The 22,642-nt window shown below is 39.1% G+C and overlaps 2 protein-coding genes across 3 annotated transcripts in view; one reads left to right on the top strand and one right to left on the bottom strand.

Annotated features, from left to right (window-relative positions):
• The window catches only part of PTPRA (protein tyrosine phosphatase receptor type A), a 159,323-nt gene that overhangs the window by 14,795 nt on the left and 121,886 nt on the right, over positions 1-22,642 (top strand). The window lies entirely within an intron of this gene.
• On the bottom strand, positions 20,288-20,656 carry LOC114220631 (large ribosomal subunit protein eL42-like). Its single transcript, XM_028118587.2, has one exon. It carries the CDS (start codon positions 20,641-20,643, stop codon positions 20,323-20,325), a length of 321 nt encoding a protein of 106 aa, XP_027974388.1. The 5' UTR covers positions 20,644-20,656; the 3' UTR covers positions 20,288-20,322.

Here is a 22,642-nt window from a genome sequence, read left to right as displayed (position 1 = left end):
ACAGATTAAATTCCTCTGTATTCCTTTGTTAGTAAATTAAATTTCCTTAGATGTTGAAAGTACATTTATACTCAAGCACAGCTAGTCCTTGATAGTTCAGAGTTACCATCTTAACGAGCAGAATCTCCTTAAACACTTGAGCAATACTGAGAAATTAAACTTACAAATTTGGTAATGCAGACTCTCTTAAGACTTCCAGTGCTTTTCATTAGCTGAATCTGAATTACCCACATGTAAAAACCACATATCCTAACTTAACCAAAAGTATCAGTACTGTGTGTGTTTGATACAGCTCTTCTTGTTGTTCATATCTTTTTCTTCCAGAGTTGTAATGTCATTTACCCAATAAAGGAGGAAATAGGAAAATGTAGAAGGGATGGGAGAGGGAAGAGAGAGGGAAAAGACTGTTATTATATAATGTTATTAACTGTACATTTACTCTCCGAACTATCTTTCCAGAAGTTCTGTGACACAGTGTCCTGGTTTTTCTCTACCTCTGTGGCCACTCCTCAGTTCTCTTAGGCCCTTCTTCTCTGATCACTTTTGGACTTACCAAATATTTCCATCCTCAGCCCTCTTGTGTTTCATCCTACATAATCTTCCTGGAGGCACATGCCTGTGCCCATGGTTTCAGCTTCCAGCTCCTTGCTAATTAGGAGAACATTTGTCCTCAGCACAGACTGGATGATAGCCAACAACCTACTACTGGTCATCTCTATTGGGCTGTTTCCTAGGCACCAACAGGCTCAGAATTGCCCTCATCTTCTTTTAAATGTGTTATTTTTATATTCTCTATTTTGATGAGTTGTACAACCTAGTAACTCAGACCAGAAACTTGGATGATGATGTTCATCCGGTTAGTGATGCATTCCTGTTTTACCTTCAATATTTCTCAAATTTGCCTAATTTCTTCCATCCCTCCTGTCCCTGAGTTCAGGTTTTTTCTCACTTAGATGACTGCTGCAGGTTCCCTAGATGTCTACTCATCTTGTCTTCCTTGTTCCAGGTCATTTATCACATTGCTACTTTTTTGACTTCCTTATCTAATCACAGCACTCTCCAGTTTAAAATCCTCTGGGTAAAATCCAGATGCCTTATCAGACCAAACTTTTGTAGTCCAACCCCTCTTAGCCTTTTAATCTTACCTTTCTCCTGTGCCCACTGTGCTATACTCCTTCTCATCCTCTGCCTTCGGTTGGACTAACCATCTCCCACTTTTATTAAACTCTTTATATAAGGATCACCTGCTCCAGTGAGCATTATTTTACAGACTGCCCGACTCTGATGTATGTATAAATCCTATGCTTATTTCTGTCAAGTCACTTACCATGTTATGTGATAATCTATACATTTATATTGTATAATCACATATTAGCACATGCAGGTTAATGTTCTTAGAACGATGTTGGTGGTTCAAAATGTGTAGTAATATGTAATTTTGCTGAGGCACAAGTTCATATTTACTTGCACCTTGAGTTTGGCAGCAAGTGAGTTCACTTAGCTCTTCAATGAGCCTAAACTTGCTCAGCATCTAAAGCTGTCTTTTTATTATTTCCTGCTTTTTCCTGTTCATCTTTTCGTTTTGTAGGTATTATTTTTTTATTCCAAAACTGGAAAATAGTTTTAAACAAGAAGCTTTAAACCCCCATTATGCCTTTAAAACTCAGAAGGTTTTTGAGGTGCCTTTTTTTTTTTTCCTCCTCCCATCCCTGTTATCATTGGCATTTAGTCAGGGGATGCAAACTCAAATATGTTTTTGGAGGCCAGGTAGGCAATGTGTGTGAGAGAAGTAGATAAACTGGGTCCTATACCACACTCGAGGTTCCATGGCCTATCTAAAACAGTTCACATTCAATTCTTTTTTTTAATACACTGTGCTACTAGTTTGTGACTGTCACTCTAACTGCCAAAGAGTGTACATATGATTCGGTTTATCTTTCTCCTTGAAATTGAATTCATTAAACAAAAACTTTACCAACCATACCATTACTTATTCTTCTAGGCCCAGCTGGTGTATCACCTACTTAGTGAAGTTTCCTGAATTCACCCAGAGATCATATTTTTCTTCTTTTAGGATTGACATAACAACTGTAATTTTTTTTTTTTAAGATTTTATTTATTTGTTTGACAGAGAACACAGAGGGAGAGTGAGAGGGAGAAGCCAACTTCTTGCCGAGCAGGGAGCCCAATGCGGGGCTTGATCCCAGGAGTCTGGGATCACAACCTGAGCCGAAGGCAGATGCCTACCTAACCTACTGAGCCATCCAGGCACCCCACAACTGTACTGTTGATCACAGTATATTTTAATTACTTGTTTTCATGTCTAATTTCCTGGTAGTTTATTGAGGACAATTATTTATTGATGAGCATGTCTTATTTCTTTTTTAAAAATTAAAAAAAATTTTTTTTTTTTATCATTTGAGAGAGAGAGCCAGTGAGAGTGAGAACATGAGCAGGAGGGAGGGTCGGAGGGAGAGGGAGAAAGTGCTAGGCAACAGGTATTGATTAAAACCAAAATACGGAGGTCAAGAATATAATATTTTTTTCTTTTAATGATTTGTAGGGCTGTGTGTCTACACTAAATATCAGCTTTGTTTCTTGGAAATTACCAAGAATATTAGTGATGATGTATCTGTATTGTTGGATTTGATGTGGATAAATCTGTGTTTGTACAGATGGTGACTAAACAACTTACAAATAAACAGTGTTTTGTCCCTCTGAGAAAAGATCCATTGCAAGGGGAACTTCCTGCTTCCACTTTCGTATGGTTAAGAGAGATTAAACACCTGATGATTATGGAAAATGTGAAGGAATATGAGTACCCTTGGATGAAGAGGGACTTGGAATTGGCAGACCTCAGCTGTATTTCTGGCAATACTAATTAGCCATCTCTCTTTACGTAAGTCTCTCTGGGTCACAGTTTCTTCATCTGAAAAGTGATAAGGAACTTGACGGTTTAAGATCCTTCTATCTCTAAATTACTTAATTCTAAAACACTGTAATTTCTAAAATATTATGGCCAGGGAAGGAAGTTTTTTTTTTAAGATTTTATTTATTTATTTGACAGTGAGAGAGGGAACACAGGCAGGGGGAGTGGGAGAGGGAGAAGCAGGCTTCCCACTGAGCAGGGAGCCTGATGTGGGGCTCCATCCCAGGACCCTGAGATCATGACCTGAGCCGAAATCAAGAGTCAACTGCTTAACCAACTGAACCACCCAGGTGTCCCCTGAGCAGTCATTTAAAGAAGACTGTGGATTGAGCTCTCAAGTTAAAGTAGTCAGGGCTACTTAATTAAATAAATAGGCAAACAGAGAACAAAATATTCCGTTAAAAAAAATCACTACTGTAGGGTTTCTTGAATTTGAGAGATATAAATCCCTTTCAAAAGGAAAACAAGCCTTTTTTTTTTTTTTAAGATTTTATTTATTTATTAGAGAGAGAGAGAGCACAGAGGGAGAAGCAGACTCCCCACTGAGCAGAGAGCCCAGTGGGGGAATCCAAGAGATTCACTGGGCTTACATGCTATAAACCATCATCAGTAGTGAAAAACAACCTTTCCTTGGCACTAAGGTTTGTGGTATTTTCCTCTTAAAAGGGGCATTGCGTGATATGGTGGAGGATGTTTCCAGTAATACCTCTGCAGTCATACTGTAGTGCAGTATCTCAAATGGGGGTCCTTGGATATATTTTGGAGAGAAAGTTTTTTAAGTTTCAGTAATCTGAAATATAAGTGTATAATGATTACTTATCTTGTATCTGAGTATTGCCACACAATGTCAGTGCTTATGTTTGTTTGTATTTTTAAGATCATTGGTTATATACTTCTTAATTTGTAAGTAAGTAGTTTGTGGGACCAGTGGAAGGACAAGTTGTGCTGGGCACATAGGGCAACTTTATTGCAGTTGTTTGAGAAAGTGATGGAATTGATAGCATATGGCATGTTTAGGCATGCCAAGCTAAAAAAAACCTGTTATACCATATCCATGTTGTGAATGGTGATTTAATTTCAGAGTTAAATCTGTTGTTATCTATTAATGATTAATTTGAATTTCATTAGTTTATTTTTTATATTAAATTTGTAAATTTGTTTCAGTTATGTATCTTAGCTTTATGTTTATATTCATTAATTTAAAAATTTAACTTGCATCGGAGGTGTATTAAGAATTTTGTTTTCTGGGGCGCTTGGGTGGCTCAGTTGTTAAGTGTCTGCCTTCGGCTCAGGTCATGATCCTGGGATCCTGGGATCGAGCCCTGTGTTGGGCTCTCTGCCCGGTGGGAAGCCTGCTTCTCCCTCTCCCACTCCCCCTGCTTGTGTTTCCTCTCTTGCTGTGTCTCTCTCTGTCAGATAAATAAAATCTTAAAAAAAAAAAGGAATTTTGTTTTCCAGGGTGCCTGGGGGGCTCAGTTGGTTAAGTATCTGCCTTCCACTCATGTCATGATCTGAGGGTCCTGGGATCGAGCCCCACACTGGGCTCTCTGCTCAGTGGGGAGTCTGCTTCTCCCTCTGTGCTCTCCCTCTCTCAAATAAATAGATAAAATCTTAAAAAAAAAAAAAAAGACTTGTTTTCCTTTTGAAAGGGATTTATATCTCTTAAATTCAAAAAACTCTACAGTAGTGGTTTTTTTTAACGGAATATTTTGTTCTGTTTGCCTTTTTATTTATTTAAGATTTTATTTATTTATTTATTTGACAAGAGAGAGCACAAGCAGGGGGGCATGTCAGGCAGAGGGAGAGGGAGAAGCAGGCTCCCCGCTGAGCAAGGAGCCTGATACTGGACTCAGTCCCAGGACCCTGGGATCATGACCTGAGCTGAAGGCAGACCCTCAACCGACTGAGCCACCCAGTAGTGATTTTGTTATAGGTCTTGCTATACCTTTGCTCATTCTAACCAGAGTCCACAAATGCCCAAATTAAAGGCAGTTTTCTGTGCATCATTTCTCATTATTGACTTTTATTGAATTAGAAAAAGAAACTTTGAAATCATGAGTACAATTGCTTATTAATGGCAAATTCAACCTACTTTGAAAATGAAAGACTCTAAAGACAACACAACACTGCTGGGGCGCCTCGGTGGCTCATTCAATTAAGCATCTGACTTCAGCTCAAGTCATGATCTCAGAGTCCTGGGATCAAGCCCCACATCGGGCTCTCTGCTCAACAGGGAGTCTGCTTCTTCCTCTCCCTCTGTGCCCTCTCTCTTGCTCTCTCTCTCACTCTCTCTCAAGCAAATAAGTTAAAAAAAAAATCTTAAAAACTTCAATAAAAAAAAGTAAAGACAACACTGCCTTGAATAGGTGGTGACTCTGTCTTGACATGGAGCAACTGTGGGCCTGACTGAGGTAGTTACCAGAAAGAGGTCAACTGTACCCACCTACAAATGAAAAGATAGACCAGACCCCAAACTTCTCTACAGTTGAAGAGAGGATGATTTGAATGAGTTTAGTCTGCAAAAATGTTAAAGATGAAGTACCCAGTTATTGTTAGTAAGTATAGTTATGGTATTACATCTTAACTGTGAAATGCTTAATTTCAAACAGCACGGTTTTCTGGTGAGTCTAACAAGACAACTCTTTTGGAAAAGGTAACTCTAGAAAACAGAATTCTGCTATTTAAAGAAATTGGTGCATATTAACTTCCTGCCCCAAATTATGATTTTGATTTTAAAGTTGTTGATCTTAAACCATTTTTTCTAATAGTAGCTTAGAAGACCTGTTTTTGTGTTGAGGTCATTGTTCTTGACATCAAAACAATATTAGCACAGAGAAGATTTCTTTTTTTGTCTTTTACATTTCAAATAATTGTGATAGAATTTTAAAAGACGGGTGCAAGGTTTTATATTCCATGCAGTGTTACCTAATCTGGTAGTCTGTTGAATCCAACCCTGTGATTCTTAGGGTGGTTTGGCTGTAGATACCATATATCAGATTAAGGAAGTTCCATTCCTTTTCTGCAAAGAGTTTTTTATGAATGGTTGTTGGATTATATCCCATGCTTTTTCTGCATTTATTGATATTCATATGATTTTTCTTTTATTGTCAATTTGAGTTACCTTAATCAGTTTTTTAGGAGTAAACACTTTTTTTTAATGTTCATTGTTTTATCTAATTTTTGCTTTTTTTTAAAGATTTTATTTATTTATTTGACAGAGTGAGAGAGCACAAGCAGGGGGAGCAGTAGAAGGAGAGGGGGAAGCAGCCTGATGTAGGGCACGATCCTAGGACCCTGGGATCACGACCTGAGCCAAAGACAGATGCTTAACCATCTGAGGCACCCAGGCACCCCTGTTTATCTAGTTTTTATTGTAAAATATACATAACAAAATCTACCATTTTAACTTTTTTTTAAAGAAATTTATTTACTCAATGGGGCCTTGAATTCATGACCCAGAAATCAAGAGTCGGATGCTCTACTGACTGAGCCAGCCAGGCGCCCCCATTTTAACTATTTATTTTATCATTATTTTTTTAGATTTTTAATTTGACAGAGCGAGCACAAGCAGGGGGAGTTGCAGGGAGAGGGAGAAGCAGGCTTCCCCTGGGGTTGTGACCTGAGCCACAGACAGACACTTAACTGACTGAACTACCCAGACGCCCCCCATTTTAACTATTTTTAAGTGCATATTCACATTGATTGTTGTGCTACTGTCACCACTATCCATCTCCAGAACTTTTTCATCCTCCACAACTGAAACTCTGTACTGTTTAAATAATAACTTCCCATTCTCCCTCCCCTTTTCCCTGGTAACTACCTTTTACTAATTAATTCTTAACATTAAACACAGTTGGGTCCCAGTATGTACTGTATTACCTTTTTTATCTTATATGTTGATTGCATCAGATTACTAATATCTTGGTATGGATTTGGTAGGATTTTTTTTTTTTAATACAGTTGAGACTTTTCTAACTTCTTTGTGGTTTCCTTCTTTGATCTGTGGGTTATTTATAAGTATGCCTTTTAGCTTTCAAACATGAGGTTTTTCTACTTATCTTTTTGTAATGGTTTTATAGTTTAATTGTACTGCGGTTAAAGATAGGACTTAGATGATTTCAGTCCTTTGGAAATTGTTAATATTTATTTGCTGTTTGGCCTAGTATATCCTTCCTCCAGATTCCACATTGGTGTTTTTTTTTTTTTTAAGATTTTATTTATTTATTTGACAGAGATACAGTGAGAGAGGGAACACAAGCAGGGGGAGTGGGAGAGGGAGAAGCAGGCTCCCCACTGAGCAGAGAGGCCGATGTGGGGCTGGATCCAGGACCCTGGGATCATCACCTGAGCCGAAGGCAGCCACTTAACTGACTGAGCCATGCAGGCGCCCCCAGATTCCACATTGTTAATATTAAGTTTGGCCACAGTTGCCTTATCTTTGCCACTTTATCCTTCTGTACAGTTTTTCTTTTTTCTTTTTAAAGATTTGAGTGTGCGTGTGTGCGCAAGTGAGCGAAGGTGAGGGAAGGGCAGAGGGGGAGAGAGAAAAATCCTTGAGCAGACTCCCCACTGAGTGAGGAGACCATCACAGGGCTTGACTGCAGAACCCTGAGGTCATGATTTGAGCCGAAATCAAGAGTCGGCCACCCAACCAACTGAGCCACCCAGATGCCCCTGTTTATACAGTTTTTCTGAATCATTTGAGAAATAAGTTGCAGACATAATGCTCTGTTACCTCTAAATCAGTGTGTATTTCCTAAAAACAAGGATATTCTCCTGTATAACCACACAGCACACCCATTAAAATCAGGAAATAAATATTGATATAATACTGCTGTCTAATTCACAGACACAACACCACTCACATTTCGCTGATCTCCCAATTATGTTCTTTATAGCAAAAACATAAATAAATAAATAAATAAAAATAAAAAACTCCTCCCTCCAAAAACAAAAGCAGAAAAACCTCTTCCCTTTCTCCTTGTAACTCAGATTCAGAGACCATTCACAGCCATGCCTTTACTTGTCATGCCTCTTTAGTCTCCTTCAATTTTGAATATTCCTCAGTCTTGTTTTAGTTATCTTGGCAGTTTTGAAGAATAGGCCAGTTACTTTGTAAAATATTCCTCAGTTTGGGTTAGTCTGATGTTTCCTCATCAGTAGATTTAGGTTATGCATTTTTGGCGGGAACACCACAGCCCTGATGTTGTGTTCATTTCACTACATTGTATCAGGAGGCACGTGCCACCTTGTCCCATTACTGGTTATGTGAAATTTTATCACTTGGTTAAGATGACAGGTTTGTATACTGTAAGTTCAAAAGTATTCACCCTTACTAATAAGTAAATAATACACATTTTGTGGCATGATACTTTGAGGCTATATAGATAGCCCATTTCTCATCAAATTTTCACCTACTAGTTTTTGCATCCATTGATGATTTGTGCCTGAATCAGTTATTACTAAGTGGTTGCCAGATGGTGAATTTAAAAAATTTCATCATTCCTTCCAGCATTCATAATTTGGCATTTCACTGTAAAGAAAAGCTTTCTCTCCCTGTTTTGTTTTTTTTTTTAAGATTTTATTTATTTATTTGACAGAGAGAGAGATAGGGAGAGAGAGATCACAAGCAGGGGGAGCGGGAGGGAGAGGGAGAAGCAGGCTCCCCGCAGAGCAAGGAGCCTGATGCAGGGCTCGATCCTGGGACTCTGGAATCATGACCTGAGCTGAAGGCAGCAGATTAACCAACTGAGCCACCCAGGCGCCCCTCCCTGTTTTCTAAAAAAATCATTTAAACATATCAGCATGGACTCCTGGATTCCTGTTTTACTAATCTTTCATTTGTTTTGACGCTCAAATTATCTCTGATTTGGTCAGTGGGAACTCTTTCAAGCTGGCTCCCATGCCTTTTCTTCATGTCCCCATCATTCTTTGATCACTTACTTTTTTTTTTTTTAATTCTATTTATTTATTTATTTGAGAGAGAGACAGAGATAGCAACAGAGAGCAGGAGCTGGGAGGAGAAGGAGAAGCAAGTCCCCTGCTTAAGCAGGGAGCCCACCATGCGGGGCTCTATCCCAGGACACTGGGATCATGACCCGAGCCAAAGGCAGATGCTTAACCTACTGAGCCACCCAGGCATCCCAAATCACTTACTTTTCTTACTTTTTGGCACAAGGTTTTCTATGCCCAGGCCTAGAATCAACCATTTCATGAAGGAACTCTGGTTTCTTTTGTTAGAGGTTGTATTTATTTATTTGTTTTTTTAAGATTTTATTTATTTGGGAGAGAGAACGTGTGAGAGAGAGTGAGCGAGCATGAGTGGTGGGAAGAGAGAGAAGCAGACTCCCTGCTGAACAGGAAACCCGTTATGGGGCTCGATCCCAGGACCCCGAGATCATGATCTGAACTGAAGGCAAATGCTTAACTGATTGAGCCACCCAGCTGCCCCGAGGATGTATTTAGAAAACAAGATCTGGACACCAGATTTGGTCCTTGCTACTGGGGTGTCATTGCTCTTAGGCTCTATTAGAAGTCAGATGTAGGATATTGTTTTTAAGTGTACCCAGCATTTAATTTATAAGTATGACTGAGTGATGCCATGAAGAAGTCAGTGCCATTGAAGGAAGTTTACTTATTATAGTTCCCCAGAAGCAGGAGGCACACCATTCTATGCAGGGTCCGTCACATGGGAAGTTGTTAGGGGTATGTTCCTTTTTAGGCAGGAAGTGAAACACAGAGTTGTGCTTGTGGTTGGAAGATTTGTAATATTTTTATACATATATGTACATATGCATATAAACATATACAAGCATCCATATCTGCCCAAGAATGTTGAAAGCCATGATTTCACTGTGTTACCTTCACTGATTCCATTTTAACACCACAGCATTTTTTTCTAGTCTTTGCCTTTTTAATTTGTTCCTCCTTTCTCTGACATTGAGAATGTGGCTTTCTGTCCTTTTGTGCTCCATCTCCCTTAGGTAACAATCCCCTGACTAGGAGGGCCATCTCATTGGCCCCAACCCCACTGAGAGTACTAGCTGAGCACCCCCATCTGGTTCCATGAGCCATTTTTATATATAGACAGCTCTCACTTTGCATCATTCTCATGCATGAATTTCTGTTAACATGGTTTTTAATTTTTTATTTTATTTTTAAGTAATCTCTATACCCAGCGTGGGGCTCAAACCCACAGCCCTGAGAGCAAAAGTTGCATGCTCCATGGCTGAGCCAACCAGATGCCCCTGACATGGTTTAATTAAATGAGACTAGTCCCCAAATAACAGTTAATGAAATGCAAAATACAACCTGTGATCAGGAATAGCTCCTCCAAAAATTTTAAAATTTACTCCAACCCTATAATAGCTGATTAATCTCTCTCTAGACATCATTCAGTTGAAGGTATTCCCCCCCTTTTTTAAGGAAAATTACAATCTCTGCACTGCTGTCAGCTGAACTTTACACAGCTCTGCATTTCCCTCTGTCAGTTCCTCTTGGAATGGTGGGTGGGTAGCAGAAGAGAGGATATGTACAATAATGTATTTTTAGTTCTTTTGAAAGGGGTTGCTTCAGCCATTGCTATTGATGACAGGAAGTATATTTATAGCTTCAAGGAAGGAGGGCCCTGGTTTAAGAAAACCTGGCAAGCTGTGCTTAATATATTTCATTAAAGTTCATTTGCACTTCATAGGAAGTTCTTGCTGTAGAAGTGTAGTTGAAATGAATGGATTTATGTTATGAAGTATAGGTATTTTCATAAGTATATTCAGTCTGTTCTTGGATTTGGAAAAATCTTCCATTTTGAAATTTCACAATTTGCAATGCCTAAAACAAAGGATACTACAGGATGTGTGTACAGAGAATTCAGATGGTGGCATGCAGTTGTATAGTAAGGATATTGAGGGGGTACTGAATATTGTCACAAGTAGATATTATTCATGAAACTCTTATTGGTCAGCTTCTGTTGTGATTTTCTTTCAAAGATTGAAATCAGGGTGCCTGGGTGGCTCAGTCGTTAAGCGTCTGCCTTCGGCTCAGGTCATGATCCCAGGGTACTGGGATCGAGTCCCACATTGGGCTCCCTGCTCTGCGGGAAGCCTGCTTCTCCCTCTCCCACTCCCCCTGCTTGTGTTCCTGCTCTCGCTGTGTCTCTCTCTGTCAAATAAATAAATAAAATCTTTAAAAAAAAAAGATTGAAATCAGATATTGTATATGGATCATAAGATAGTCTGTAAAATCATTTTGGGGTTTTCCACTGGGCATCACATAACTTTCTTATAAGTTTGATTGGGACAGGACTTTTGCCCATGACTATCATGTGCAATGGGCACATTAAACACAAGTTAAATTATTCTGAAGCATTTTCTCTCATTTTCCTACTCCCTTTCTTAATTGAGGGAAGCAAAGAGTTGGTTTCCAAGGATACGTCTTCTCTCTTATGCTGGTTTCAGATTGATGCAGTCATGGAAACCAGGCAGGAAACTTATTCTTGGCAGCTGCTTGCACTGGTCTGATCTTTTCTTTTAAAAGCATTAGATTCTTTAATAATACATTTTGAGAAGGTTGGTGCCAAATGATTCCAGGTCATCTCAAAGGGAGTGGGAATTTTGTTGAATAGCTTTAAGTGACTCAGTTAAATATTAACAAGTTGCTAAACAAAACTGCAGTGATTTACCTAAAGATTTCTATGTCTAATTTAACCAGAAGGATTATAAATTACAGAATTATTAATGTTTAGTCATTTTTTAGAATACTTTAAAACGCTCCTAATTTGAGGATTTTTTGTTTTGAACGTTACGAATTCAGAATATTAGGGGTTGTAGAGCTGAACTTTATTTAACATAATGAAGGTTTTCATCTAGCCCATTAAAGTCTATCTGCTGATGAAATGAAAATATGAAATAATGACTCTTTAAAAGTAATTTTAAAGGGCACCTGGATGGCTTAGTCGGTTAAGCATCCAACTCTTGATTTTGGCTCAGGTCATGATCTCACGGTTGTGAGATCAAGCCCCGTGTCAGGCTCCACGCTGAGCAAGGAGTCTGCTTCAGATTCTCTCTCTCTCCTTCTCCCTCTGCCCCACCATCCCCCCCCCGCGCCACTGTCATGCACACGTGCATGTGTAGTCTCTCTTAAAAAAAAATTTAAAAAATAAAATATTTTGTGGATTCTGAAGCTGACTGCCTTGGTTCAAATCCAGCTCTACTATTTATTAGATACGTAACATGGGACAAGCTACTTAACCTTTCTGTGCTTTAGTTTCCTTATCTGCAAAGTGGGGGATAATAACGTCATGGGGTTGTCATGAGTAAATGAGCTAAACTATGTCACGTGCTTAATTCATAGGGAGCATTCAGCAAATGCTGACTGTTCCGTTTACACATAAGGAATAAGGCTGAATAATAAATCCAGAAAAGGTTCGCACTGAATTCATTTATGAAGGACTTTAAAGAAGGAAGGTATTTTTGACACATGTATTATTTTTTAGGTTAACAAGAATGGTGGAGGACTTATGAATCTCTTCCCTATTGGAAATGAATAAATCACCTGTTTTTAGATCGCTTGTAAAGATTTAGTATTGGGTTTACTTAATTTAGCAAGATATTTGCTGATTCGAGAAACATTGATTGTTGGATTGCTACATGCTAAGTAGATGTCTTGATCCCAGGACACTGGGATCATGACCTGAGCCAGAGGCAGATGCTTAACCGACTGAGCTGGGATTTCAAAGGTGAATGAGACACATCCTCTTCCCTGGGGGGCTTCCTGTTTTGGAGGGGTGTAGGTGGAGAAGGGTGAATAAGTGAAGATGACCTATTATAAAAATTCTTTATACATTGTGTTAAGTGCTACACTAGCAGAATTTTAAATTTAAAAAAATGATATGGAAATAGGAGACAGCACAAATTAACTTAAACGTACAAGGGGCACCTGAGTGGCTCAGTTGGTGGAGCTTCAGACTCTTGGTTTGGACTCTGGGTTTTGTCTCAGGTCATGGTCTGAGGGATGTGGGATCAAGCCCCATGTTGGGCTCCCTGCTCATGGGGGAGTCTGCTTGTCTCCTTCTCTCTCTGCCCCTCTCCCTGCTTATGCTTTCTCTCACTCTAAAATAAGTGGGTAAATCTTATTAAAAAAAAAAAAAGGAAATATGCAAGAGTAATATAAAGAAAACTGTAGAGCCTTAAATTTGATATTTATGCTGTGTTTCTGAATGTGAAAGACTTAAATATTATACAGATTCTGTATAGAGGTTTAGTAGGGGTGTTCCCCAAATTATTCTACGGATTTAATGCATGTTTTGTAAGCCCAGTGGGGTACACCTTTTTGAAAGCTTGACAGATTGCACAGCACAGTTCATTTGGAAGAGTAAATTCAGTATTTGAGAAAATTTTGAAAAATTTTGAAAAAGAACAATAATTGGAGAGCCATAGAAGTGGGGAAGGTATGTGACAGTTGACTCTGAAAAAATATATCACAGAGTTAAAGGTATTAAAGGAAGTGCCTGGCTGGCTCAGTTGGTAGAGCATGTGACTCTTGATCTTGGGGTTCTAAGTTTGAGACCCACGTTGGGTGTAGAGATTACTTAAAATCTTTTTTTTTTTTTTTTTAAGATTTTATTTGTCAGAGAGCGCATGCACGAGCAGGAAGAGGCGCAGAGGGAGAAGCAGGCTCCATGCTGAGCAAAGACCCTGATGTGGGACTTGATCCCAGGACACTGGGATCATGACCTGAGCCAGAGGCAGATGCTTAACCGACTGAGCCACCCAGGTGTCCCAATTTTTTTTTTTAATTTAAAAAAATTTTTTTTAAAGATTTTATTTATTTGTCAGAGAGAGTGAGTGACCACACAAGCGGGGGGGCAGAGGGAGAAGCAGGCTCCTCGCTGAGCAGTGAGCCCGATCCGGGGCTCAATCACAGGACCCTGGGATCATGACCTGAGCTGAAGGCAGGCGCTTAACTGCCTGAGCCAGCCAGGCATCCCATCTTTTTTTTTTTTTTTTTAAGATTTTATTTATTTATTTCATGCCACGCATGGGGGGCCAGAGGAGGGGACACAAGCAGAGTCCCTATTGAGCAAGGAGCCTTGTGCTGGCCTCTGTCCCAGGACTCTGGGGTCATGACCTGAGCCGAAGGCAGACACTTAACCAACTGAGCCACCTAGGTGCCCCCACAAATTTATTGATGAAATTAAAATATAGTAATTATTGAGTACAACTTTTTGTAATAATAGGTTTATTAATGAAAAAAGTGGAATTCTTTTTTAGGGTGATACAGTTTGCCTAATTGGGGTTCAGAGTTAGTATTTCCTGTTATCAAAATTGATTATAAATGGTATATGATTTTATATGTTTCATCTTTGAAAATGTCTTCCTACAGATGTATGCCAAATATTTAAGTTTTATTTATTTTAGAGAGAGAGTGAGCGTGCAAGTAGGGAGGACAGAGGGAGAGAGAGAGAATATCAAGCAGACGCCCCTCTCCAGCAGGGAGCCCCACACGGGGCTGGATCCCATGACCCTGAGATCATGACCCAAGCCTAAGCCTTAAGTTGGATGCTTAACTGACTGAACCACCCAGGCACCCTAGCCATATATTGGTATCAGCCCCCAAGCATATGATTTTAATTGAGCACATTAATCCCTTGGGAAGCGTTTATAGAATTATAATAGATTTTTCTTTTAATATTTGCCTTTTAGCATGCCATTACATAGCAGATTAGTTACTTCTATTTGAAGGTTAGATGGAAGCTCCATAATTTCACCGTTAGACTTTGAAATATGGAAATTTTCTTTGCACTTATATTGAAATCCTAAAAAACTGTAGTTTTGAGCCAAGAAAATGTATCCACTGCAAATTTGTTTGGGAATGGAGCTCTCACTTATTTTAAATTTGAGGGTATGGGAAGTGTATAAAGCAACTTTTCACATTGCTTATGATTCAAATATTAGTTTTTGTCTAAATGACTTAATTGAAGTTTAAGTTTCACATATAAGTGCTGTTCTGCCTGGTAATTTTATTTATTTAAAAAAATTTGTTAGATTTTATTTTTAAGTAACCTCTACACCCAGCGTGGGGCTGGAACCCACATTCCCAAGATCAGGAGTCACACGCTGTATCAGCTGAGCCAGCCAGGTGCCCCCTGCCCTGGTAATTTTAGATTGAATTTATTAAATCTTATAAATCTGCAGCAAAAGCTAAGTTTCAGAGCCATTCATTATTTGATAATAGTATCTGCAAGAGGTCTTATCATTCTGAAAAATTTCATTCTCAGCCCTGAGCTTAAAAGATTAAAAATCACAAAATTTTACTACAGCAAAGCACCAAACTGCTCTGTGGTCAGGCGAGTCAGGTTATTCAGCTTTTATTTCTGGCAATAGTTAAGTCCATGACCACGAGTGAAATTCACCATCCACACTGTTTGTTTAATAACACATGATAAATTTAAATATTTTTCGGAGTACCTGCTGGTGAAAAATATAATGAATAAACTGTCTTACATCTTAACAAACGTTGTGAATTATCCAACTAAGCTTTTATCTACTCCACACATATTTTTACCATCAACACATTTTAGCAGATTCCACTTCAAGTTGTACTGAATTAGTATTTTCTCAACTTCTGACCTATAGTTGTTCAACAGACTATTTGTGGAAGCTAATTTTTCATTCACTTTATTGTTTTAAAGATATTCTTTTTTTAATTTTTTAAGTAATCTCTACACATTGTGGGGCTTGAACTCACAACCATGAGATGAAGAATCGCATGATCTGCCAACTGAGTGAGACAGGTGCCCCTATTCATTCAGTTTAAATTTGGTATTGACTCTGAGTAAACAACTGAGCAGTATTGGTAACATGTCAACTCATTGGGAAACAGGGAATCTACATGAACTAATTTGCCTTTTTAAATAGATTATTAATCTTACTCCCTTTGTCCTCAACTTTTGGAGCAACTGGTCTTACTGAAAAGCTAGTAGTCTTAGGTTTATTTTCTCTGAATCTATTTCTTCAGCGCCTAGAGCTGAGCGTGGTTTAACCACCCCATCACTGGCAAATTACTTTCTTCGCTTGGCTAATAGACCAGCCTCTTGGATTTTTCAGACCATGGCATTCCTGTGAATTGGGAATATTGGGTGACTACTTAGTGTGCTAATCTTGATATAGATTGAATTCTCCTAGCACAGCTACAGTGTCATTGCATAATAAACACAAAGCTTTCTCATGTGACTTCATAACAAAGTAACCCACACTCTCACCACTGTGCTTTATTTTTTATTTATTTTTTAAAAAGATTTTATTTATTTATTTGACAGAGAGAGACACAGTGAGAGAGGGAACACAAGCAGGGGGAATGGGAGAGGGAGAAGCAGGCTTCCTGCTGAGCAGGGAGCCTGATGCGGGGCTCGATCCCAGGACCCTGGGATCATGACCTGAGCTGAAGGCAGACGCTTAACGACTGAGCCGCCAGGTGCTCCTCCACTATGCTTTAAATCAAGACATTGTACACTTTTCTTGTTTTGACATGATGGCCATGCACTGGTAATACAAAGAAGTAAACTATCACAATGCAGTATGCCAGTATGCATATGTGCCAGTCAAAACGCTGTTGAGTTATAGCTTCCTCACTGTGATTTGTGGTGTACTGAGCAGCAGTGCAAAGCTCTGTAAACACCACATATACAAGTAACCACTCAATTCTGCCAGTGTAGGTTTGATGCCGTCCATAGGCAACATGTAAATGAGTGAGTGCAGCTGTGTTTGATGTTATTTATGGACACTGGAGTTTGAATTTCACATAATTTTCACGTCATGAAATAATCTTTTGATTTTTTTCAACCATGAAAAAGTGTAAAATCATTCTTAGCTTGCAGCCCTTACTAAAACAGATGGTTTGCTCTCTCCATTTAGCATAAAGCATTACATCAAGGCCAAAATCAAGAAGGAAAAGATAGCATAAAGTTTGATTGCATAAAGAGATAATATAAACAAAACTAAAAGATAAACTGAGGGGCGCCTGGGTGGCTCAGTGGGTTTAGCGTCTGCCTTCGGCTCAGGTCATGATCCCAGGGGCCTGGGATCCAGCCCTGCATCCCATCAGGCTCCCTGCTCAGCGAGGAGTCTGCTTCTCCCTCTCGCTTCCCCCTCGCTTGTGCTCTCACTCTCTCTCTCGAATAAAATCTCTTTAAAAAAAAAAATAAACTGCAAATTGGGGAAACGTATTTGGAACCATATGTCGGGAAAAGGTTAATGTCATCCTAGTATGAAAGAGTACCTGTGGATAAGAAACAGACCAAAACACTATTAGAAAAATGGGCAAAGGATGCAAAAAGTTTACCAAATAAAACCTAATGTTGGTAACTATATCAAGTGTTGATCCAGTACTGAACCACAAAAGGCTAAAGAAACCATGGGAGGCTTTCACTTTATACTTCATACACTTTGGTATTGCTTGAGATTTTTTTTAGGCTCCCCATTTTTAAATTTTTCCTTTTATTTTTTTTTATATTTTTAAGATTTTATTAGAGAACACCAAGCAGGGGGAGTGGTAGGCAGAGGGAAGGGGAGAAGCAGGGTTCCCACTGAGCAGGGAGCCCGATGTGGGACTCGATCCCAGGCCCCTGGGATCATGACCTGAGCTGAAGGCAGATACTTAACTGACTGAGCCACCCAGGCACCCCTATTTTAATTTTTTTAAGTAAGCTCTGTACTCAGTGTGAGGCTTGAACTCATGACCCTGAAATTGAGAGTCACATGCTCTACCATCTGAGCCCTCAAGGTGCCGCATTGCTTGAGTTTTTTTGCAGCAAGTAGATACTACATTTATCAGTATTTAAAAAGAAAAAAAGTTTTCTTATAAAATTTTTGAATTGTTATTTGGCTTTCTGGTCCCTAAATTTTCTATTTTCCTAGCAGAGGTAGAGAAAAGAGGGTGAGTTCTTTCTCTTTCCTGCCTCTGCTATGCATGTTGCTCTGGCTTAGAAGACAGCATGGAGCTTAGGCCCTGTGAGGTTCTCCCACCCCAGTCCTGGCTTTTGTGTATTCTTGGGTGTTTTACTAGGCCAACATAATGGGCACTGCTTGCCGTGATGCCATGTTGATTTGGAAATCCCGGTTTGATTTTATGGAAGTTCTATTAAGCATCTTCTAAATAATTTTGATGTTAGGGATTTTGAATTGCTTTTTAATTTTATTTTTGTTATTAAATAGTTATTAATAGAAGCCAGAGGGAAGGGGCATCTGTGACTCAGTTGTTTGGGTGTCCTACTCTTCATTTCGGTTTGGGTCATGGTCTCCCGGTCATGGGATCAAACATTGCAACGAGCTCCATGCTCAGTGTGGAGTCAGCTTGGGATTCTCTCTCTCCCTCTGCCCGCCCTCCCTCCCCCACACACACTCATGTTAAGTAAATAAATCTTTTAAAAAGGTAGAAGCAAGAGGGGTGGAGGGATTCTTTTAAATCAACTCTTAAAATTCTGTCTTTGGTGGAATTCTTGATTTTCCTGGATTTGTTAAATGTTTCTAAAGATGTTTGGCATAGGTATTAACTTCATGGACCTGTTGAATACAGTTTTTTTCTAGTTCTGAATTAAGTCAGTCATGAACAATAACAGAACCTCGTAGGTGGGTAATGCTACTGCATTCGCTCAAGGCATTTGGTTACCAAGGTGATTCACAAGGGATAAGAATTTTACTTTGCATTTGTTTTCAAATCAGGAGTTGTAGAATTTGATGCACATGAAGCATGCTGTTGTTCTTTTCCTATAGTCTATGTAGATGATGTCATTAAACTAGATTTTGGCTTTTAGACCTTGGTTTAAAATACTGGAATGATTAAGTAATAAGTATATTTCATGTGGAAAAGAAATAATGTAATTGTATTGAAATAAGCTGAACAAGAGGAAACTTAATTACCTTGAGAATAGCAGAAAATAAAGTTGTAATACCAGTTAATATACAGTGTAGCAGCTACAACTGGGGAAAGAGGAGTATGAGAGGGAGTAAAAGTAGGGTGTAAATTACAAGAAGTTTGGGAGAAAATGACTTTGTGATCTGTGAGAGCCAGAATTGGGAATACTAGGTAGACATGTTCATGTCCCTAGATTTTAAGAAGGCATACTTCAAGAAGTTCACAAGATATGAGTATGAATCAATAGGAATGGTATACTAAAAGGAAAGTCAGTTTAAAGAAAAACAAAAACTGCTCTTAAAGATAGGTAGGTGATTACTTCTTTTGGGGGGGGCCAGAGAAAAAGGGAGAGAGAATCTTTTTTTTTTTTTAAGATTTATTTATTTGAGAGAGAGAAACAGCACACAGAGGGAGAGGGAGAAGCAGACTCCCCAGTGAGCAGAGAGCCTGATTCAGGGCTCCATCCCAGGACCCAAGATCATGACCTGGGCCGAAGGCAGACGCTCAACCCACTGAGCTACACAGTTGCCCCGGAGAGAATCTTAAGCAGGCTCCAAGCCCAGCACAGGGCCTGACATGGGGCTCTATCTCACAACCCTGAGATCATGACCTGAGCCTAAATCAAGAGTCGGACATTTAACCGACTGAGCCATCCAGGTGCCCCGAGTAGGCAGTTACTTCTAATAGATACTCGGACTTGATTAAGAAATTTGGAAACAGGAATTTTGGAAAATATAGGTCATTAGTCTATCAACAAGCATAGAAAAAGTAACTTAGTTTTAAAATTTAATTAGTATTAAAACTATTTTTTAAATGAAAAAGTTCTTTAATCTTTTATGGCTTTTACTACTGTTCTCTAGTCCTGTACTTCCAATATGATAGTCCTCAGCCCTGGGTGCTAGTGTGTTGGTCAGCATATATGTAGAACATTTCCATCATCACAGAAATTTCTCTTTGGAAATGCTATGAAAATGAGATATGGGGCGCCTGGGTGGCTCAGTCGTTAAGCGTCTGCCTTCAGCTCAGGTCATGATCCCAGGGTCCTGGGCTTGAGCCCATCGGGCTCCCTGCTCAGCGGGAAGCCTGCTTCTCCTCCTCCTCTTGCTTGTGTCTCTCTCTGTCAAATAAATAATAAAATCTTAAAAAAAAAAAAAGAAAATGAGATATATTATTAGAAAAGCTAGTAAAAGTAAGTGAGGGTAGGGGTGCCTGGATGGCTCAGTTGGTTGGGCGACTGCCTTTGGCTTGGGTCATGATTCCGGGGTTCTGGGATCGAGTCCTACCCTGCTCTGTGGGGAGCCTGCTTCACCCTCTGCCTGCCACTCCCCCTGCTTGTGCACTCTCTCTCTCTCTGTCAAATAAATAAAATCTTAAAAAAAAAAAGTGAGAATAATGGGGTACTTTTCTATCCAGAAATTTTTTTTTTTGAAGTGAACATAACCTCATGATTTTATTGTCTTCGTAATATTAACAAAATATGAAGCTTAGAACTGGATCGCTTGGCCCTTTCTCTTCTTATCTCCTCCCAGTTCAAAATGCTTGCATCTCTTAATAGCCAGCATTCTCTTAGATCTGCAATTGGGCTCAACACATTCAAGCCTCAGCACAATCTTCTTTGTAGTTTTAGCCTTTTTCCGGAAAATCGGCTTAGTCTGCCCGCCATAGCCACTCTGCTTCCTGTCATAACGCCGCTTTCCCTGGGCATAAAGAGAATCTTTGCCCTTCTTGTACTGTGTCACTTTGTGGGGCTGGTGCTTGCCACACTTCTTGCAGAAAGTCCAGCGGGTTTTAGGAACGTTCACCATGTTTGCGAGAGCGCTATCGGCACGGAAAGCTCTATCCAGAAATTTTACTGAAGAATTATGTTTCATAATCCTGAGACATTGGTATGTGCTTTTTTGTTAATATTGCATTTTGTCCTTTATTTTGAAATAATTTTAAGTTTACAGAGAAGTTGGAGTAATGGTACAAAGAGCCTTTTCCCTTCCTGAGCCGTTTGAGAGTAAGTTGTTCACTTGATGCTCCATCAGCTTTGAATACTTCAGTGTGTATTTCCTACAAATGGGGACATTCTCCCATGTAGCCACAATACATCCATTAAAATCCGGAGCTTAACAGTGATACAGTAGTACCAGCTAGTCCTCAGATCCCATTCAGGTTTTACCAGTTGTCCCAATAATAACCTGTAGACAGAAGGATCCAGTTCAGAATCACAAGTAAATTTTGTTGTCCTGTCTTTGACTTGATCATCTTGGTATTTTTGAAGAGCATAGGCTAATTATTTTGAAGATTATGTCTCAGTTTGGGCCTGATGTTTCTTCATGGTGCTAGATTCAGAATGTGCATTTTGTCAGGAATACCACGTAAATGGTGCTGTATTCTTGTTTTGTCAGGAGGTACACTGTTTCTATGTGTCTCGTTTCTTATGTTAATCGTGATCACTTGATTAAGATAGAGTCTGCTGGTTTTCTCTACTATAAATTTACCTATTTTTTCCTTTGTGGCCAGTAAATACTTTGTGAGGAGGAAGCACTTTGAGACCATGTGAATACCTCGTTCCCTATCAAGCTTTCCCCCACTAGTTTTAGCATCATTGGTATTTCTTGGTGGGATTATTACTCCAATGGTTGCCAAATGATGATTTTTCTAATTTTATAATTTCTTTCACATTTGTCAATTGACGTATCATTATAAGGAAAAGCCTCTTTTCCCCGTTTATGTATTAACTTAAATTCATATGTATTTATGCATTTCTGTTTTATTCAGTGAGTTATTATGTATTATTGTCATGTTACCTTGATGCTAAATTTGTCCCAGATTTGGCTAGTGGGTGCCTCTGGCTTCAAGCTGGCTCCTGTATCCTTTTAACATGTTCTCTTATTCTTTGATCACTTCCCTTCCTGATTTGTGGTACAAGATGTTCCAGTCTCTTCCTGTACTTTTCCTGCCCCAGCCCTGAAATCAGTCATTTCACCAGGAATTGAAGTGGTTCCTTTTATTGGAGGAGGTATTTAGAAACCAGGTCTAGATGCTAGGTATGATTGTTCTACTGGGGTATGGCTGCTCTAGGCCCTCTAAGTGAATAGAGCATACACAAACATGTATGTATACTTACATATGCATCCATCTGTGTGTGTGTGACACACATGCACATTAGGTAAGCTTTGTTCAGTCATAAAGTGCTGTTGGCTATTAGTTCAGTGTTAATGAATCAACAATGAGATATATCCAGAAAAAGGAAGATGATGCTTGCTGATCTGTACATGAGGTCATTCCAGAAAGTGCTAACGTATGTAATGCATGGTGAATCTGTGGAAAAGTGGGTAAATTTGTGGATTTGTGAGATGACAAACATAAAAAACGCATAGTGGATGGTGTTGTGCACTGTGAGCATTGTGAGTATTTTTGTGATGAAGGGGTGTCTGACTTTAAATGCTTTTTCTGCATTGAGATGATCATGTGTTTTGCTTCCTATTAATATGGTGTATAACACTAATATATAGACTTTTAAATAGCAATTAATTAGCTGTTAGCTTCTGTTTTATCTCATCTTTTGCATTGTATGTTGTGTTTGTTATGAATACTCGGCAAGATTGTATTGCAGGTGTGTCTTCAGGATATCAAATATTAATGAGATTGTTTTTTAAAAATCAACTTAATTGAAGTATAATCATTTCTTTAACCCCAAAAAGTTCCCTTGTATCCTTCCCAGTTATTCCTCTCCATCCCCTTGTTGGGCCCCTGGCAATTGGGATCTGCTCTCTGTCACTACAGATTACATTTGTCTTTTTTTTTTTTTTTAAG

This window comes from Eumetopias jubatus, unplaced genomic scaffold (genome assembly GCF_037043125.1).
Source record: "Eumetopias jubatus isolate StellerSeaLion01/CBP00866 unplaced genomic scaffold, mEumJub1_p1.0 scaffold_9, whole genome shotgun sequence".
Taxonomy (NCBI): Eukaryota; Metazoa; Chordata; class Mammalia; order Carnivora; family Otariidae; genus Eumetopias; species Eumetopias jubatus.
This window is presented reverse-complemented; position numbering and strand designations above follow the sequence as displayed.